The following is a 15,803-nucleotide window of genomic DNA, read 5'->3' on the forward strand; positions in this document are numbered from 1 at the left end:
AGCTTAAGAGCCTCCCTGGTGAGAGTGGCCACTGCTGCAAGAGCTCAGAGGCACAGCTGCCAGCCCCTGACAGTGGGATCCAGCTGTCTGGAGAGGTAAGTGATTGGTCGGTGAATAGGGCCTGATAGTTGGGTAAGGACTCCTTTGGCTATTCCAGAAGTATCATCTGTAAATTGGCATGGTTTGGAAGGGTTTGGGAGGGTCAAGGCTGGAGCCTGAAGGAGGGTGTCCCTGAGAGAAGAAAAACAGCGACGGACCATGGACGGAGGTGAGTGGACTATTGGGAGTCTCCTTGGCAGCCTGGTACAGTGGGCTGGCCAACAAGGCAAAATTAGGAATCCAGTGTCTGAAAAACCCAATGAAGCCCAAGAAGGATAAAATTTCTTGGGCATCATTAGGAGGAGGGACGTCCTTTAAGGTTTGGACCTGGTCCATGGTAAGTGCCCTTGAGATGGAGGTGAGACAGAAGCCCAGGAAAGTAACAGCTTGTAAGCAGAGTTGGGCCTTGGCTGGGGAGACCCAGTATCCCTTAGAGGCTAGAAAGTTAAGGAGGTTGGCTGTTCCTGTTTCAGAGTCCTACTGGAAGGGGGAGCACAGAAGGAGGTCATTGACATATTGTAGAAGTGTACTAGGTTTCTGAAATAGGAAATTGGGGTCTATAGGGATATTGGTTAGGGTCCTTAAGAGAAATGTGGATGGGCGAGTGGTGTGTAGCCACAACCAGGACTGAGATGTCCCAGAAAATGGGGTTGACTGGAAGAGGAAAGGTGGGTGGAGCAGGTCCAGGAGGCAAAGGGTTAGGTGGCTGGCAGAGGCCAGGAGTGAGTGGGAAGCTAGAAGTTCTGGTAGGTGGGGAGGGATGGTTATGGAGGCCCCAAGCTTTGTTACAATATCTTGACCTAGAAGTGGGGCAGGGCAGGATGGGATGATAAGGAAAGAGTGTGGAAATATTATACCTCTAGCAGAGTAAGGAAGGAGCAGAGTTTTATATGGGCAGAAGGGAAAGCCATCAATTCCCATAATAGAGACTGATGAAGGAACTGTTAAACCCGAGTGGGCAGGCAACAGAGAATAGGTAGTCCCCATGTCCAAGAGAAAGGAGATGGACTTACCCACTACCTGGAGCATGACCCTGGGCTTGGCAAGGGTGATTGGGGTCCCCGAGTCAAGGCGTTGTCAATCTTCTGCCAGTCCAAGAAAGTCAGGGATCTGGATAGCTGGTGGGGCTGACCCTCCATGAGGAGCCATAGGGGGTAAGCCCTGTCCAGGACAATCTGATCCTCAGTGACCCACCTGTTTGCATTTTGGGCAGGGTTTAGTTGGAGGTCTTGGGTTGGGGCACTGGAGAGCCCAGTGGTCTTCCTTGCCACATTTGAAGCAGGCCCCCAGAGGGGCTGATGGGAGGTTTCAGGTTCTTCCTTTGACTCGGGGCTGTAATCCAGCTGGCCACAGGGCTGCCACCAAGGTTTGGGTTTGGAGGGCCACCTTTTGTTGGAGGTGTTTTTTGGTGGGTTGATTCTGCTGCCTCTTTTCAGGCATTAAAACTTTAAATGCCATTTTCATCAGATTCTGTATAGGGGTTTGAGGGCCATCTTTGGCCTTTTTTAGTTTAGCTCTAATATCTGATGTGGACTGAGATATAAAATGTCCAGCCAGGATTGGTGCCCCAGCAGAGGAGGTAGGGTCTAATCGGGTATATTGGGTGAGGGCCTCCTGGAGGTGGTTAAGGAAAAGGGTTGGGAGGCTATGAGGCCTCCACTGTGTAGGTCTTTGGCACATCTCTATGTCAGTGTCCCTGCCTGGGCTGACAATCCAGGGCTGCATGGGGCAGAGGGTTCCCCTTATACATGCTCCCTCCCTGAGTGCTGGGTTCTGAGAAGCCTCGGAGAGTGGCCCTTCCTGCATGTATCCCAAATATTTCCAAAGCACCCCCTGATGTTTTCAAGGAGGGGGCAGAAAAGAGGATGTCTCCCCATGGCAGGAGTGGAGCTGGGCCCTGGTGGTGTGCTGGGACCTGGCTGGGAAGGCTCCTGAAGGAAGTGCACTCCACTGAGCCCTGCAGGAGGAGCTGTTACCCCAGCACAGGGGTCCACACATGCAGTGGCCAGGACAACTGCAGCTTTTGGCAAGTCCAATGAGTTGGGTGTGGACTGAGGCTGGCATGGAGGAGCCTGGGTGTGGAGGAGAGACAGGAGCCCCTAGCCAGTAGTGCTCTGTTCCCATAGTCACTGAGGATGACAGCCACATGGAGGGGCCCTGGAGCCAGTGACTCTGCACAGTACCCAGACCTGGGCTTCAGGTAGATGGCTTAGGGGCCTTATGTCCTGCCAGATCTCCTCTCTGTTCCTCTGCCTGGTAATGGAGTACAGTAATGACAGCTTCCAGAAGGTCATTGAGGAGGAGAGAAAGGAACATGGACTTGGACATGGACATGTCCTCACCTCTTGGAAAGGACAAAGGAGAGGGGGTGGGGAAGGGCGGTGTGAGCAAGTGTAGGAGGCTATTGAGGATGTAGGAGGGCAGGGAGTAGGTGGAGCAGAGGGTGTGGGAGGCAAGGCCAAAGGAGATGGCTACTTGGGTGGGGGAGGGGGAGGGGAAGGGGAAGCTGGATGTGACGAGGGTGACTGTGGTCAGTGGGGGGGTGAGGAATTCCATAGATTCAGATAAAGGAGAAGGGTTGGGGTATGGGGGAGGGGACCCAGAAGAATTGGGTGTTAGAAGGATCTGGGAAGAGGAACACTGGAGGAACAGAGAGGGGCGAGAGCACAGTTCCCAGAAGGTCTGTACATATGGGACCTCAGACCATCTATGGGTTTGATGGCAAAAATTGTCAAGATCAGTGAGGATATTAAAATCAAAAGTGCCCTGTGGAGGCCATTCTGAGTTATTGTTTAAGGTGTATTGTGGCCATGCCATGGTGCAGTAGAAAATGAGCTGCTTGTGGCGGAGGTCTGGAGAGAGTCCCAAATTTTGAAGTTTGAGAGGAGACAGGATAAGGGAGTCCCTGAGTCCGGCTTGGCTTGGGAGGACCCCACCCCTGAATTGTCGGAGGTCTCAACCTTTAGAGAAGCGTCCCTCACTAAAAGAGGAGACCCGGTTTGGAGGAGGCAGCTTGGACAGGGAAGATGTCTCTCCAAATGCCCAGGTGCAAGGAGAAGTGGAGGCTGATCGTGGTGCAGTCGCGACTAGGACAGGGGCCCGAGGAGGAACAAAATGGGGGAGGAGACTCACCCAAGCCAGAGCTGGAGCATCAATCCAGAGAGGAGGAAGGGCCTCAAGCCAGGCCTTGGCCCAGGGCCCCAACTGCCTGGAGTCGGGTGAGGCTCGCTTCCTCCCGGGTTTTGGCACCAAATGTTAGGTCGATGCTGATGGGAAGGCCAAACTAGAGCCAAATAACAAAGCAAGCAGGTTTTATTGAGAGCGCACTCTTGGGCGGCGTTCACCATCCCCAAAGAACAGGGCCAGAGAAGTCGCACCGGAGAAATGGCAGTCCAGTTTTTATAACCTGGGTGAAGTCAAGAGCTTAAGGTATTATGGCATCAGGATAGGTCGAGGTTTGGTGGGGAGGAGCTCGGGGTAATATGGATCTGTAGGATAGGTCAGGACCCATTGCCCGCCAGCAGGAGTTGCCATGGTAATCATGAAGCCTCTAATTGCTGGGTGCCATAATCACTGTGCACTGGAGTTGCCGTGGTAACCATGAAGGGAAGGAGGGGATGGAGTGGAAAGTGAGCAGAGAGTCCCTGATCGCCATGGGGTGGCTGCCCACTGGCCAAACATGAACGATCCCTGCCAAGTTGAACTATGTTGAGAATGTTTTTGTGAAATCACCCTAGAAATTTAAATGATCAAGGAAGAGAAAAGCAAATTTGTTGATTGGAAAAATCCCTGCCTCGTCAAAAGAAATTTTTTGAAATTTTATTTTACAATGTATGCATATATGAATAAATGAATAATAAAATAAAAAGAATTTTTTTTCATAATGAATAGTGAGTTCTTAGAAACAAGGACTGTTTGTCATTAGAAAACAATTCTTTTTGTGTTTTACAAAATTGTTTCATTATGCACTATGTCTTTTGGATTAAATGTTTGTTTTCAGATCTACATTCCACATATAAATGTAAAATCACATAAAATATGTGATATTTTTTTCTTTCTGAGTCTGGCTCATTTCTCTTGATTTCACAAACTCCAGGTTCCTTCATTTTTCTTTGCAAATGAAAAAATTATATCTTCTGGATGGCTGAGTAATATTCTATTGCATAATTATCATAATTACTTTATCCATTCATTGTTGAGCATCTAGGCTTACTCCATTACTTGGCCATTATAAATGGTGCTACACTGAACAAGGATCTGCAGATTTCTCTATTGTATGCTGACTTTGATTTCTGTGGATATACACCCAGGAGTTATATAATAGGATCATATCATAATTCTACTTTCAGTTTCTTGAGGAACCTCCTTACTGATTTCAATAGTGGCTGCACTAATTTCCATTCCCACCAACAGTGTGTAAGTGTTCTTTTTCCTCCACATCCTTGGCAGCATTTGTTGATGAGAAAACAATTTTTTTCAACTTTAAGTTTTCTATGTGAATAAATAACCCATATGAATACAATAGTAAAAGAATGCATTTCTGTATATAAACTTTTATACATTGTATGGGAAAAGAAGCCATGATCTTATGAGGATACATGTAAATGAATATAGAGTTGTCAGGAAGTAGAGGGGATAGCAAACTGTAGATCAAGATATGTTGCAAAGCTCTATGTCAGAATATGCAAAATATATTCAGTCCTGATATTGTTGTTAGTCTCTTCCTCTGTAGTGTTAATCTCCTCATGGGTGTGAACTATCTTATCATCTATTATATGCCTCATTATTCCTTACTATAATTTGGTAAGAATTAGGAGTTATATTTTGTATATTCCAAATGCATAAAATAACTTATTTCAGAGATCGCATTGTCAGAAATGTTTGCCAATTCACTTAGTTAAAAAGACCAAGAACACAAAATATTGAGACCATAGAAGGATATTGATAAAATATATTTGTTCCCTGAATAAACATACTTGAGTCTTGGCTAAAAGCAATCATATTTTTTACTTATAAAGCACAATAGAGACTGATAAAGATGTTGTTAATGTTTAGAAGAGAAACAGGTTACTCTGGGACGGACTCTGGAGCATCCCAGCAAGGTGCTGTCCTCTGTGTGTTTGATCCTTTGAATTAAGTCCTGCCCTGGGCAATTTTGTCCAAATAAAGAAGTACTTGCCATAATTTCATGGTGTGTGAGCATGCATTAGTGTCTTTAAACTGTTTCCTTAGCAAACTTCTGGAAATTATGAATTTTTGATAAAGAAAAATGATTTTTTTCAAAGGAAATTTTTTTCAAGTAAATTATTAAGGGCAACTTTGACATCCTTATTCCTCAGGCTGTAGATAATGGGATTCAGCATGGGCACAACAATGGTGTAAAAAACAGAGAACACTTTCCCTTGGTCCATGGAGCTGACTGAGGATGGCTGCAGGTACATGAATGTGAGAGAACCAAAGAACACAGTAACAGCAGAGATGTGTGAACTGCAAGTGCTGAAGGCTTTGGACCTGCCCTCAGTGGAATGGATGTGCAGGATGCTGGCAATGATGAAGATGTAAGAGCCAAGGATGGTCAGAGTTGGAACAAGGATATTAAATGTACTGAAGCATAGACCTATTAGCTCATTGATGACAGTACTGGAGCAGGACAGCTCCAGTACTGGGAAAAAATCACAGAAGTAATGGTTTATTTTATTAGCTTTACAGAAAACCAGTCTTAGCATGCAGACTGTGTGGACTGTAGCACTAATCAAGCCCATGCCATAAACTCCAACTGCCATCAAGGAACAGACTCCATAGGACATAGTGACATTGTAAAGCAAGGGGTTACAGATGGCAACATAGTGGTCATATGCCATTGCAGCCAACATGTGACACTCTGAGATAGCAAAAACAGAGAAAAAGTAGAACTGAGTCAAGCATTCAGAGTAGGAGATGATGTTCTTCTCCATCACAAAATTCAGTAGCATTTTCGGGGTAATGACAGTGGAATGGCAGAGATCAATGAAGGACAGACTGGTTAGGAAAAAGTACATAGGGGCATACAGGTGGGAACTGAGCAGGATCAGGGTGATCATACCCATATTCCCCACCACTGTGACCATGTAGATTCCTAGGAACAGGAAGAAAAGAGGCAACTGGAGCTCTGGTTTCTCTGTCAACCCACCAAGGATAAACTCAGTCACTGTGGAGTGATTTCCTTTTGCCATTTTCTTCTTGAGAATTCTATGTTGTAAGAGAAGTAAAAATTTTTGATAAGTATTTCATTTTCCATCACAAAATGAAGTTCAAAATAGAATTCCAGACTTCTTAGAAAGATATTTCCAGTTCTCTGCAAGCTCACCAATGTTAGCAGTCAAAGACAATGGAATTCCAGAAATACGGAATTCCACTGAATCAAAAGAAATACCCGACAGAATTACTCCTGTTTTTGTTCTATGCTATATGAGTGCTTATTAATAATACTCAGGCCTGGAACACACAAGTAACCATTTTAATAAATTTGATTGAGTGTTCCAAAAGCTTTGTGTGCCTTATTATTTACCTATCTAAGCAAGTGCTCTTTTTATGTTAAATTGGCAACAGCATCCACAAAAACCCATAGGCAGTAACAAAATGAATAGTAAAAAAAGTAAGGAAGACTAAATAAAAGTGGTCTACTTCTTTCACTTTTATTGGACATTAGATTACAGATTATAGCAGAAAAATGAAATTAAATGTATCCAATTGGAAAGAAAGAAGTAAAACAATCTCTGTTTGTAAATGACATGATCTGGTATATAGAAAATCTTAATGAATCTATAAACACTATCTCTCTTTATAAATAGCGTAATCTTGGGTGTAGAAAATCCTGTGAAATCTATAAGCAAGAACAATTAGCACAAATTGAAATCTTACACAAGGTCATAGAATAAAAACTCGACTGTATTTTAACTCACTTGGAAATAAATAACAAAAAAAATTCATTTGCTATGGCATTAAAAAGTGTGAAAAGCTTAAGGAAAACTTAAAGAAATGAAACACATTGCACATAAAATTATAAGACATTGTTGAAATACCATCTAAATGAAAAGACATTCCATGTTCATGAATCAAAAGATAACATTGTGAAAATAGCCATATTTCCCAAATTAATTTTCAGATTCATGGTCTTCCCTGTCAAAATCCTAGCTCTGTTAATTAATCTGTTAATTTCTTTTAGAGATGGGGGTGCTGGACTATGAAAATACAATAAACACAAAATAATCTAAGGAAACTTGAAAGAGAAGAATAAAGGTGGAGGTGTTATATTTCCCCATTTCAAAAAATTGATACAAAATTATAGTAATCAAGTCTGTGTGGTATTGGTATAAGTTTAGACATACAGATTAAAGGGAAACATATGGCAATCCTGAAGTAATATCACCCAAATGATGAATTTTATTGTTAGAAGCACTTCATGACAATGCAATGGGGAAAGAATAATTTTTTCAACAAATTGTGTAGAGACAATAGCTTCATGGAAAATAATTAATTTGGGCCTTTTTTCTCACACTATCAGCAAAAATTTGCAAAATGAGTCATAGAGCTCAGTGTAAGAGCTAACACTATGATGGCATTAGGAAAAAAAAACTACAAGACTAAATTTTGTGACTATAGATTTAATGATAGCTTTTTAGATAAAATATTTAAATAAAGTTACCACAGAAAAAATGTAAATTGCACATCATGAGAATTTAAAAATGTGTGCTGTAAATAACACCATCCACAAAGTGTAAAGAAAAAACAAGAATAGGAAAACGAAGAATTTATAATCAGCTTACATAAGAAATTCTTACTTTGTAACAACTAAAAGGACAATAGTTCAATAAACTCATCAGAGGCTTAGAAGAAACAATCTCTTATTTGAGAGACCAATAAGCAACTAAAATACATTCATCATCAGTAATTATTAAGGAAATAGAACTCAAAACCACAGTGAGATAACAATTCTCATGTGTCATGAAGGTTGTAACCAAAAAAGAAAACAAAAGGAAAAAAAGAGTTGATAAGAATATGAAAAAGGTGTAACCCTTATACTTTGCTAGTAATACAGACTATCAGGGAAAGAGTTTGACAGTTCTTTCAAAAAAGAAATACAGAGTTACTATATGAACCCAAAATTTCAGAACTTGGGACATACCTATAAAAACTGAAAACATACACACACACACTAAAACTTGTACATAAATCCTTCAGAGGAGCATTACTTATAATAGCCAAATAAACTAAGTCAATCAAATGTGTATCCACACATTTCTACTGTCCCACTAGCTGAGCATAGTGGTCCATGCCTGTAATCCTATCTACTCAGGAAGCAGAGGTAGGGGAGATCATGGTTTGAAGCCAGCCTGGCAAAGTTAGTGTAAGACCCTTCTGAAAAACAAACTAAAAAAGTGTAAACGGACTGGGAGGCATGATTCAAATGATAACAGCATAGCAAGCACAAGATACTGCAAAAATAAATAAATAAATAATAAGCCCCATTATGTCTTGCCTAATCATTTTAGCTTTGAGAATAGGTGTGGGGCTCTGATCCATTCTATGTGCCCTGATCACCTACATGTATCCTTAATTCTACTGCTTCCTGTTCTGTTCTGCTAACACCATTTATGTGTTTGCAGTCTTTTTTACCTTGGTGAATTCCCCATAACCTGCCCTATTTTAGTCTTCCCTTGTCCGATGCAACTGAGAGATGAATGAAACATAGCAAAACACCAAAACATTTTATGGGGGAAAAGGTTGCATTTGGTTATTTCTTAATGCTTAATTACATTATTACATATCTATCACCTCCCAAAGTTTCCTTATGTTTCTTTTGGTATTGTTTGTTCACTAGCTTTTGTGTGTGTGTTTGTTTTTTGTGGTAAGAACACTCAATATGAGATCTACCATCTTAAATGTTGAGGTGCAGGAAAAGATATTGACTATGGGCATTATATTATAGAGAACATCGTCAGAACTTACTTATCTAACATAGGTAAACATGTAGAGTTTGACAGTATAATTGCCTCATATAAGTGAAATCATGCAGTTTTTGTCCTTTTGTGACTGCCTTATTTTACCCACCACAGTGTCTTCCAGGTTCATCCATGTTGTTTCAAATGGAAAAATATCTTTTGGGGAAGAAAAAAGCTTTGTTTTCTTACAAAAGAAAGCAGTGATGACTTGGAATCATCATGTGATTGCAACAATACACCCAGAAATTTTATTAGATTTTTCTAAGTTAGTAGTGTAAAGGAATATAATGGCCTTGATTGCTCAATTTTAGTAAATTATTTACTAAATCTATTGTGGTCATATATGGACATGACATAGTTATATGTTGTAGGTAAAAGTAGAGAACAATATGTCATAGTTATATGACCTCTGGAAAGATATAAAGATTAATTGCATAGTGATCAATACTGATTTTTTGTTCCATAGGTTTTCTTATTTAGGATTATCTTGAAAAAAAAAGCATTCTATGAATAACTTGAATAATGCCATATAAGAAACTATTATGAAATTTATGGAAAATAGCAACAAATACTTATGTAATGATAATGATTCAAGAAGATACTATAGGCTTTGCATGTGCACAATTATAAAATTAAAGTTAATAGGGATAAACCAAAAGTTTCCTGTCCTATTCAGTATGGAGATATTAGGAGAAATGTAGAATCCTGCTCTTCAGATGTTATAATTTAGAAGTAGGCAGGAAGCAGAGTAGCTAATGGAATAATCATTGTAATTAAACTTTTCCTGCAGGAACACAGCTGTTATGTACTAGCCAGAATGAGGTCAATGAAAACTTTTAAAGAGAAAGTAGAAGTAGAAATATGCAAAGCCTGCACAATAGACAAGGTTAAGAAGTATTGGCCTTATAGTCTTCATGTTAAAAATATGAACCCAAATAAAAATACCCAAATGTACCAATAATTTCAAAGTGTTCATTAAAAGAAATACACCATCTATGGTTATGGAAATTATACACAGAAGATAAACTTTATTAGGTGAACTGTACTTAATTCTGGGTGGTATTACTTGGTAGTGATAGACTATAAATAATAATTACCCAGGAAAATAGAAAATTCAGATCAAAGGCATTTATTCCTATTATCTATATGACTAGTATCACAAATTAGTATTGGATTTGTTGTATATTATCTAAGATAGAAGAACTATGGCCAACGAGATGCATTTTATCTAGACATCAAAATTCTTGTAACTATTTAAGTATGCCTAATGTCAAACAAGTTGAACTGTGAAAATTTTTCTATCTTGATATATTTAAAGCAAACTATGTGTAATCATTTTGAGGTAGCTTTAGCAAATTCCTGCAATGCCATGCAAAGTCTAGACCTCATGAAAGATCTTCAATATTCAGAGACTGAAAAGTTCTTGGACAAATGGATTCAGGTACTCATCTATACTTACTGGATGGAAACCTCCATCCAGGTTATATTAACCTTTAGATCAAGTGCCCTCTAAGGGAAAGAGCTCTTCATTATGCTGGTGCTGGAAGTTCAAAATAGACTCCTGAGTGCTCTTGCTTAGAAAATACAAATGCAGATTTCATGTTCCAAGAAACCCACATACATACTATGCTGTGATTCTCCTCATAGCTTCCTTATTATGTTACTCAATGCTCTTACCAAAATGATGTTGTTTTTATCTTGAGTTTTGGTATACAAGGGTGGCACAAAAATATATAGAAGGAAGCTCCCTCAAGATATCTTTTCCTCAGGGATGCACTGTTGGGATGTAAAAGCAATTAAAAGTTGCTTAACATCCTTTATATGACACTCATTAGCTCCCTTGTGTATAATATTCTCTTTGTTTTGAAACAGTAATGATCATTAGGCTAAGGTCTAGAAAAGAAAGCCTAATATTTGTGATTCTAGGAGATCTAGAACAACAACTTCATATCTGAAAACAATTTCTGAAATACAACCATGATATCTCCAACTTAAGAGTTGGATAAATAGAGAATTTGTAGTTATTAGTGAAAATTTCTCTTTATAGCTCTCTGTATTGTTTTTAAGACACTGTATTGTACAACCTCAGCAAAGGGGCTGTGCATGAAAGTATTGACTAACTGGGAATGAATAAAAATGGCAGGGTTAGAGACAAATGAACTGCATAATCACTGCACTGTAGTTGATAAGTTGTTGGTAGTGTTCCTTAACATAAGGGTACAGGCTGAGAATTCTAAAACCACCATTACTGTACATTAGAAATGAACAATTAAATAGATGGGCAATGGATAAAGGTAACCAGGTTTCATGAAATAGGCTAAAGCTAAGCAATAGAAGATTTCTAAAATGAACCACATGGTACTGAATGACAATAGGAAGCATCATTATCTCAATGTAGACACACACACACATATATATATATAAATTATAATCAGAAACATGCTTATGTATAAGAATTTCTATATACACATGCATCTCCTAATTCCATCTGCTAAGAGAACTAGAAGCAATGACCCCCAAGCAGCAGTGAGCAGACCCAGAAGAACAGTGTTCTTCAATAAAAGTGGCCAGAGCTGCTTGGAGCAATGGCTAATGTTAAGTTTGATCCAGGAACATATAAGACACTTGGAGCATCTTTCAGTGCCAGGGAAGCAAGGTAATGTTAAAGTCATGAAAGCATTTTAGAGAGACACAGGCTTCCATTAGCTGCAGCTCAAAATATTGAGCAAAAAATCTAATAATATTGCATTATAAATAAAAACAAAATACAATGATAATGCATACAAATAAATACATTAAAGCAAAATATAATATAAATGCCCATATCTATACTGCTTTAAGTATGTGGTTGCATAAATAAATAGGGAGAAGAGATAAATCTTCACTACTTAAGAATTCCAGGGCATGAATGGTAACTCAAGGGCATGAGTGAGAACCTGGGTTTGGTTCCTCAGCATATCCCAAAACCATAAAAGAAAGAAAGAAAAGAGATGATTCCCAATAATCCATGAAAATTTATGCAGCTATTCTCCTTTCAAGTACATAGCATAATCACCTATCCTTTAATGTGGGCTGCACATAATGACCCTGAGATGATGTGATGAGACTTCTGTGGTCTTTCTCTAAAGGAAGGAGAAGGTGACCTGGGGAACAAGATATTATAGAAGTAATATATAATTATATATATGAAAATAGAACAATAAAACCAAAAAAATAAAACTGTTGAAAAAGAGAAAAAGAGTGGGGGAGGGAGGAGGAAAGGTGGTTAAGAACGTGTAATATAGATGGAGTGAATTTGACCCAAGTACATTTTATGTACATTGTAAAAATCACAATAAAATCCATTTGTACAATTAAATTTTTTAAAAAGAAACATAGCCTTGTTAAAACACATTACCCAGATCTAAGTTGAGAGACAGTCTGTAACATACCCTAGCTAGTATCCCCAAAATTGTCAAAATAATCACAAACAAGAATAATGTGAGATATTATGAATTCTAGAGGAGCTTAAGAAGACATGAAAATTAACTGTATGGACGTGAAATAAGTTGCACAATATATTTACAGGTAAAATACCAAGGTGAAATCCCTACTGAGCAACAAATAGACACTTAAACTATAAAAAACAGGAATGTAAAATATGTCCTGTTAAGGGGATAGCACTAGCAGGAGAGGGAGGGTAAATAAAGAGGGAAAAGGAGGGTGAATAAAACTGATATATTTTAACACATGTATGACATATGAATATGGAACATTGAAAACTGTTGAAGTTATTTTTGCAAGGGGAATAGGGTAGGAGGAAGAATAATGGAGGGGTGATGAACCAAACTGGGGTATAATATATGGATATGTGGATATGTCACAATGAAACCTGTATACTGATCATATATTAATGAAAATGTTAAAAATAAAAATAATAATTTGTCAATATTGGCGCTCCAATACTGATGTGTTCTATTGCCATGCTGATTATGGGGAAAACTGGTGAAAGGTGTATGAGCAATATCTGTGATAATCTTTACCTTTTCTCTAAATTTTTCCAAAATAAAAATTTTAATTTTAAAACACCACACCTGCATTTTCACAAAATGAAACAATATGCTAGAAAATCTCTGTGCAGTTTCTTTACCATCACATCTTTCTAAAGTCTGTCCTCCTTATACTTCAGACTCTAGTTTCATTTTTTTTAAAATTAAACTATTATTTCAGGTCTTCTATCTCTTAATTTCATATTTTTGCTTCTGCACAATGTTACAAAATCAGCACTACTTCCAAGTGTCTCAAGCAAAATAGAAAGATAATTAGTCAATAACCTCAGGTTGGGGGATGAGGCTGAAAACAGTTCATTGTTAACAGAACAGCTTTCATAACTTTTCCAAACACATTCTTAGAATATCTTCCCAATTGTAATCCAAGATATTTATTTCTAGTATGTGTAAAAATATAAATAATTCTATTTTATGATAAACAAATAATTGTAAAAATGATGATAGAAATCAGTTCCCTCAAAACTACAGGATTCATTTATTGAAGTATACAGTGTGATATGAATATGGGGACCCCTTGGTATAAAAGTAATTATTCTTTCACTCTTACTACTTCATATTACACTTTTCTACTTACAAAAATTGTACAATCATTTGATAAATAATTGGTATTCAACAACTAAGATGTGATTTGTGTTGAAGATTTGCAGGAAGTCATAAGACATGGTCCATGATTTTATGGAGGTCAGTTAGAAGACTACATTAAAACAATTCAGTAGGTTTTTTTTCAAGAAGATCCAAGATGGTAACTAAGGTGTAGAAACAGACAGCATGAGCTCTGTAAATCAAAAATATTGCTGAGATGCTGGAGCCACACTTGGCAGAAATAAAGCACCAAGAAGAATCAAAACTTCAACACCCTGAACCTCTACCACATGGAAAGCTTCTCCATGCCACATTACACTGAGAAAACAGGAAGGCTCCCACACCACCAGATGCTGGATCCCAACCTGCTTGGGAGACATTCAGCAGACCAACAGGTGAGCACAAGCATCACACGGTATTTCCCAGCCAATCCTGGGGTAAACCAGCATAGCCCCCTGGCCAGACTGACTCCCTACCCCACAAAAACAACAACAACAAAAACAAAAAACACTGAACAATAAACAAGGAACTGAAAACTAACACACAGCAGAGGGGGCAGGTTGCTGTAAGTGCACTGGAGGGGAAGAGCAAGGAGCTGATCTCCATGTGAACTATCAGTAAACAAAGGCTGGAAAGGCAGAAGGGCTGACAGTGGGCCAGAGAGAAGCCACTGCCTGAAATAGGGCAGGTAATGGTCCACAAAACTCATCTCTTGAGCCAGTGAGGAACATCAAAAGTCAAAAGACACTGCAAAATTTAAAAATAATCAGCAAACCATCACAGCATGCTGACAGCAGGGGTCCAGCTGACAGACCACTGACCTTGTCCCAGAGAAAGAGGGAGAGGCAAAGAAAAAAGCCCACAGTAAACCAAAACAGTGAGAACCCAACTCCAAAGCAGGATGGCTGGTGGGCTACAGAGCTGATCTCTGGAACTTGAGGACAGCATACAAACTCAAACTGCCACACATCACTGAGGGAGGAGCTGATTAAGCAGCTGTGGCTGAAAGACAGAAGAAAAACTGGTGAGACTCCCCAACCACCTGGTGAGACTAAGACAGAGTCTATGCTTAAATATCAACACCAAGGCTGGATGATGAAGGAGTAACACCAGAACGACTAAGACTGAAATTATATTGTTCCTGAATCTGGAGGATTTTTGTGTGTATGTTTGTTTGCTTTGTTTCTTGTTTGTTTGTTTGTGATTATTTGTTCATCTCTCCCTGTTGATTATATAGGGTTTATTTATTTATTTTTTGTTGCTTTGTTTTGTTTTGTTAGTTTTATTATTGTGAGTTAGTCAACACTAAATTATACCCAGACCAGGGACAGAAATAGCATACATACAGTCAGTTAAAAATCCAAAACACCCACAAAACAAAATTAAACCAAGCGAAAGAGAAAAGGTGACTGAAAACACCAATAACCTATCAAGAACATAGTTGCACAGTACCAAGTGGAGTGATGGGAAGATGAAAAAGGAATGGAAACCATTCTCCACCCCAAAAAAATTTAATACAGGATTCAGAGGAAAATGAAGAAAACAGATACCCAGTTCTGGACTCCAACCAAACAGATAAATGATGCCAATGAATGCAATGATGCCCACAAGAACACCCTGAAAGAAGAAATTCTGCAAGTGATCACTGAGAATTTCAAGGGAATGTTACTAGACATGGTCAACCAAAACATACAAGAGGCACTCAAAAAATTCCAAGACACCAGAAATAAAGAATATGAGAAGATGCAGCAACAAATAAATGAACTCATAGGAGCTCTAAATAAACAAAGTGAAACAGAGAACACTATAGAGAGATAAATTAACTGAAGATGAAAATTGACAATATTAATGAGGAAGTGACCCATGATATGGAAAACCTCAGAAAAAAAGAATGAAACAGAAATGTTAAACACAATGGAAGGCCACTCCAGCAGACTAGAACAAGGGGAACACAGAATCTCAGACTTGAAGATAAAATGGAAATTAAAGGAAAAACTGAAGAGCTATTAGTCAAACAGCTCAAGACCTGGGAAAGGAATATGCAAGAACTCACCAACTCCATCAAAAGACCAAACCTGAGAATCATGGGCAT

At 38.9% G+C, this 15,803-nt stretch overlaps 1 protein-coding gene across 1 annotated transcript; it reads right to left on the bottom strand.

Moving 5' to 3' along the window:
* Window positions 1-5,378: 5,378 nt before the first annotated feature.
* LOC141417831 (olfactory receptor 8G50-like) lies at window positions 5,379-6,317 on the bottom strand. The gene has a single exon (XM_074057025.1). It carries the CDS (start codon window positions 6,309-6,311, stop codon window positions 5,379-5,381), a length of 933 nt encoding a protein of 310 aa, XP_073913126.1. The 5' UTR covers window positions 6,312-6,317.
* Between the last annotated feature and the right edge of the window lie 9,486 nt (window positions 6,318-15,803).

Source organism: Castor canadensis, chromosome 2 (assembly GCF_047511655.1).
Source record: "Castor canadensis chromosome 2, mCasCan1.hap1v2, whole genome shotgun sequence".
NCBI classification, from domain to species: Eukaryota; Metazoa; Chordata; class Mammalia; order Rodentia; family Castoridae; genus Castor; species Castor canadensis.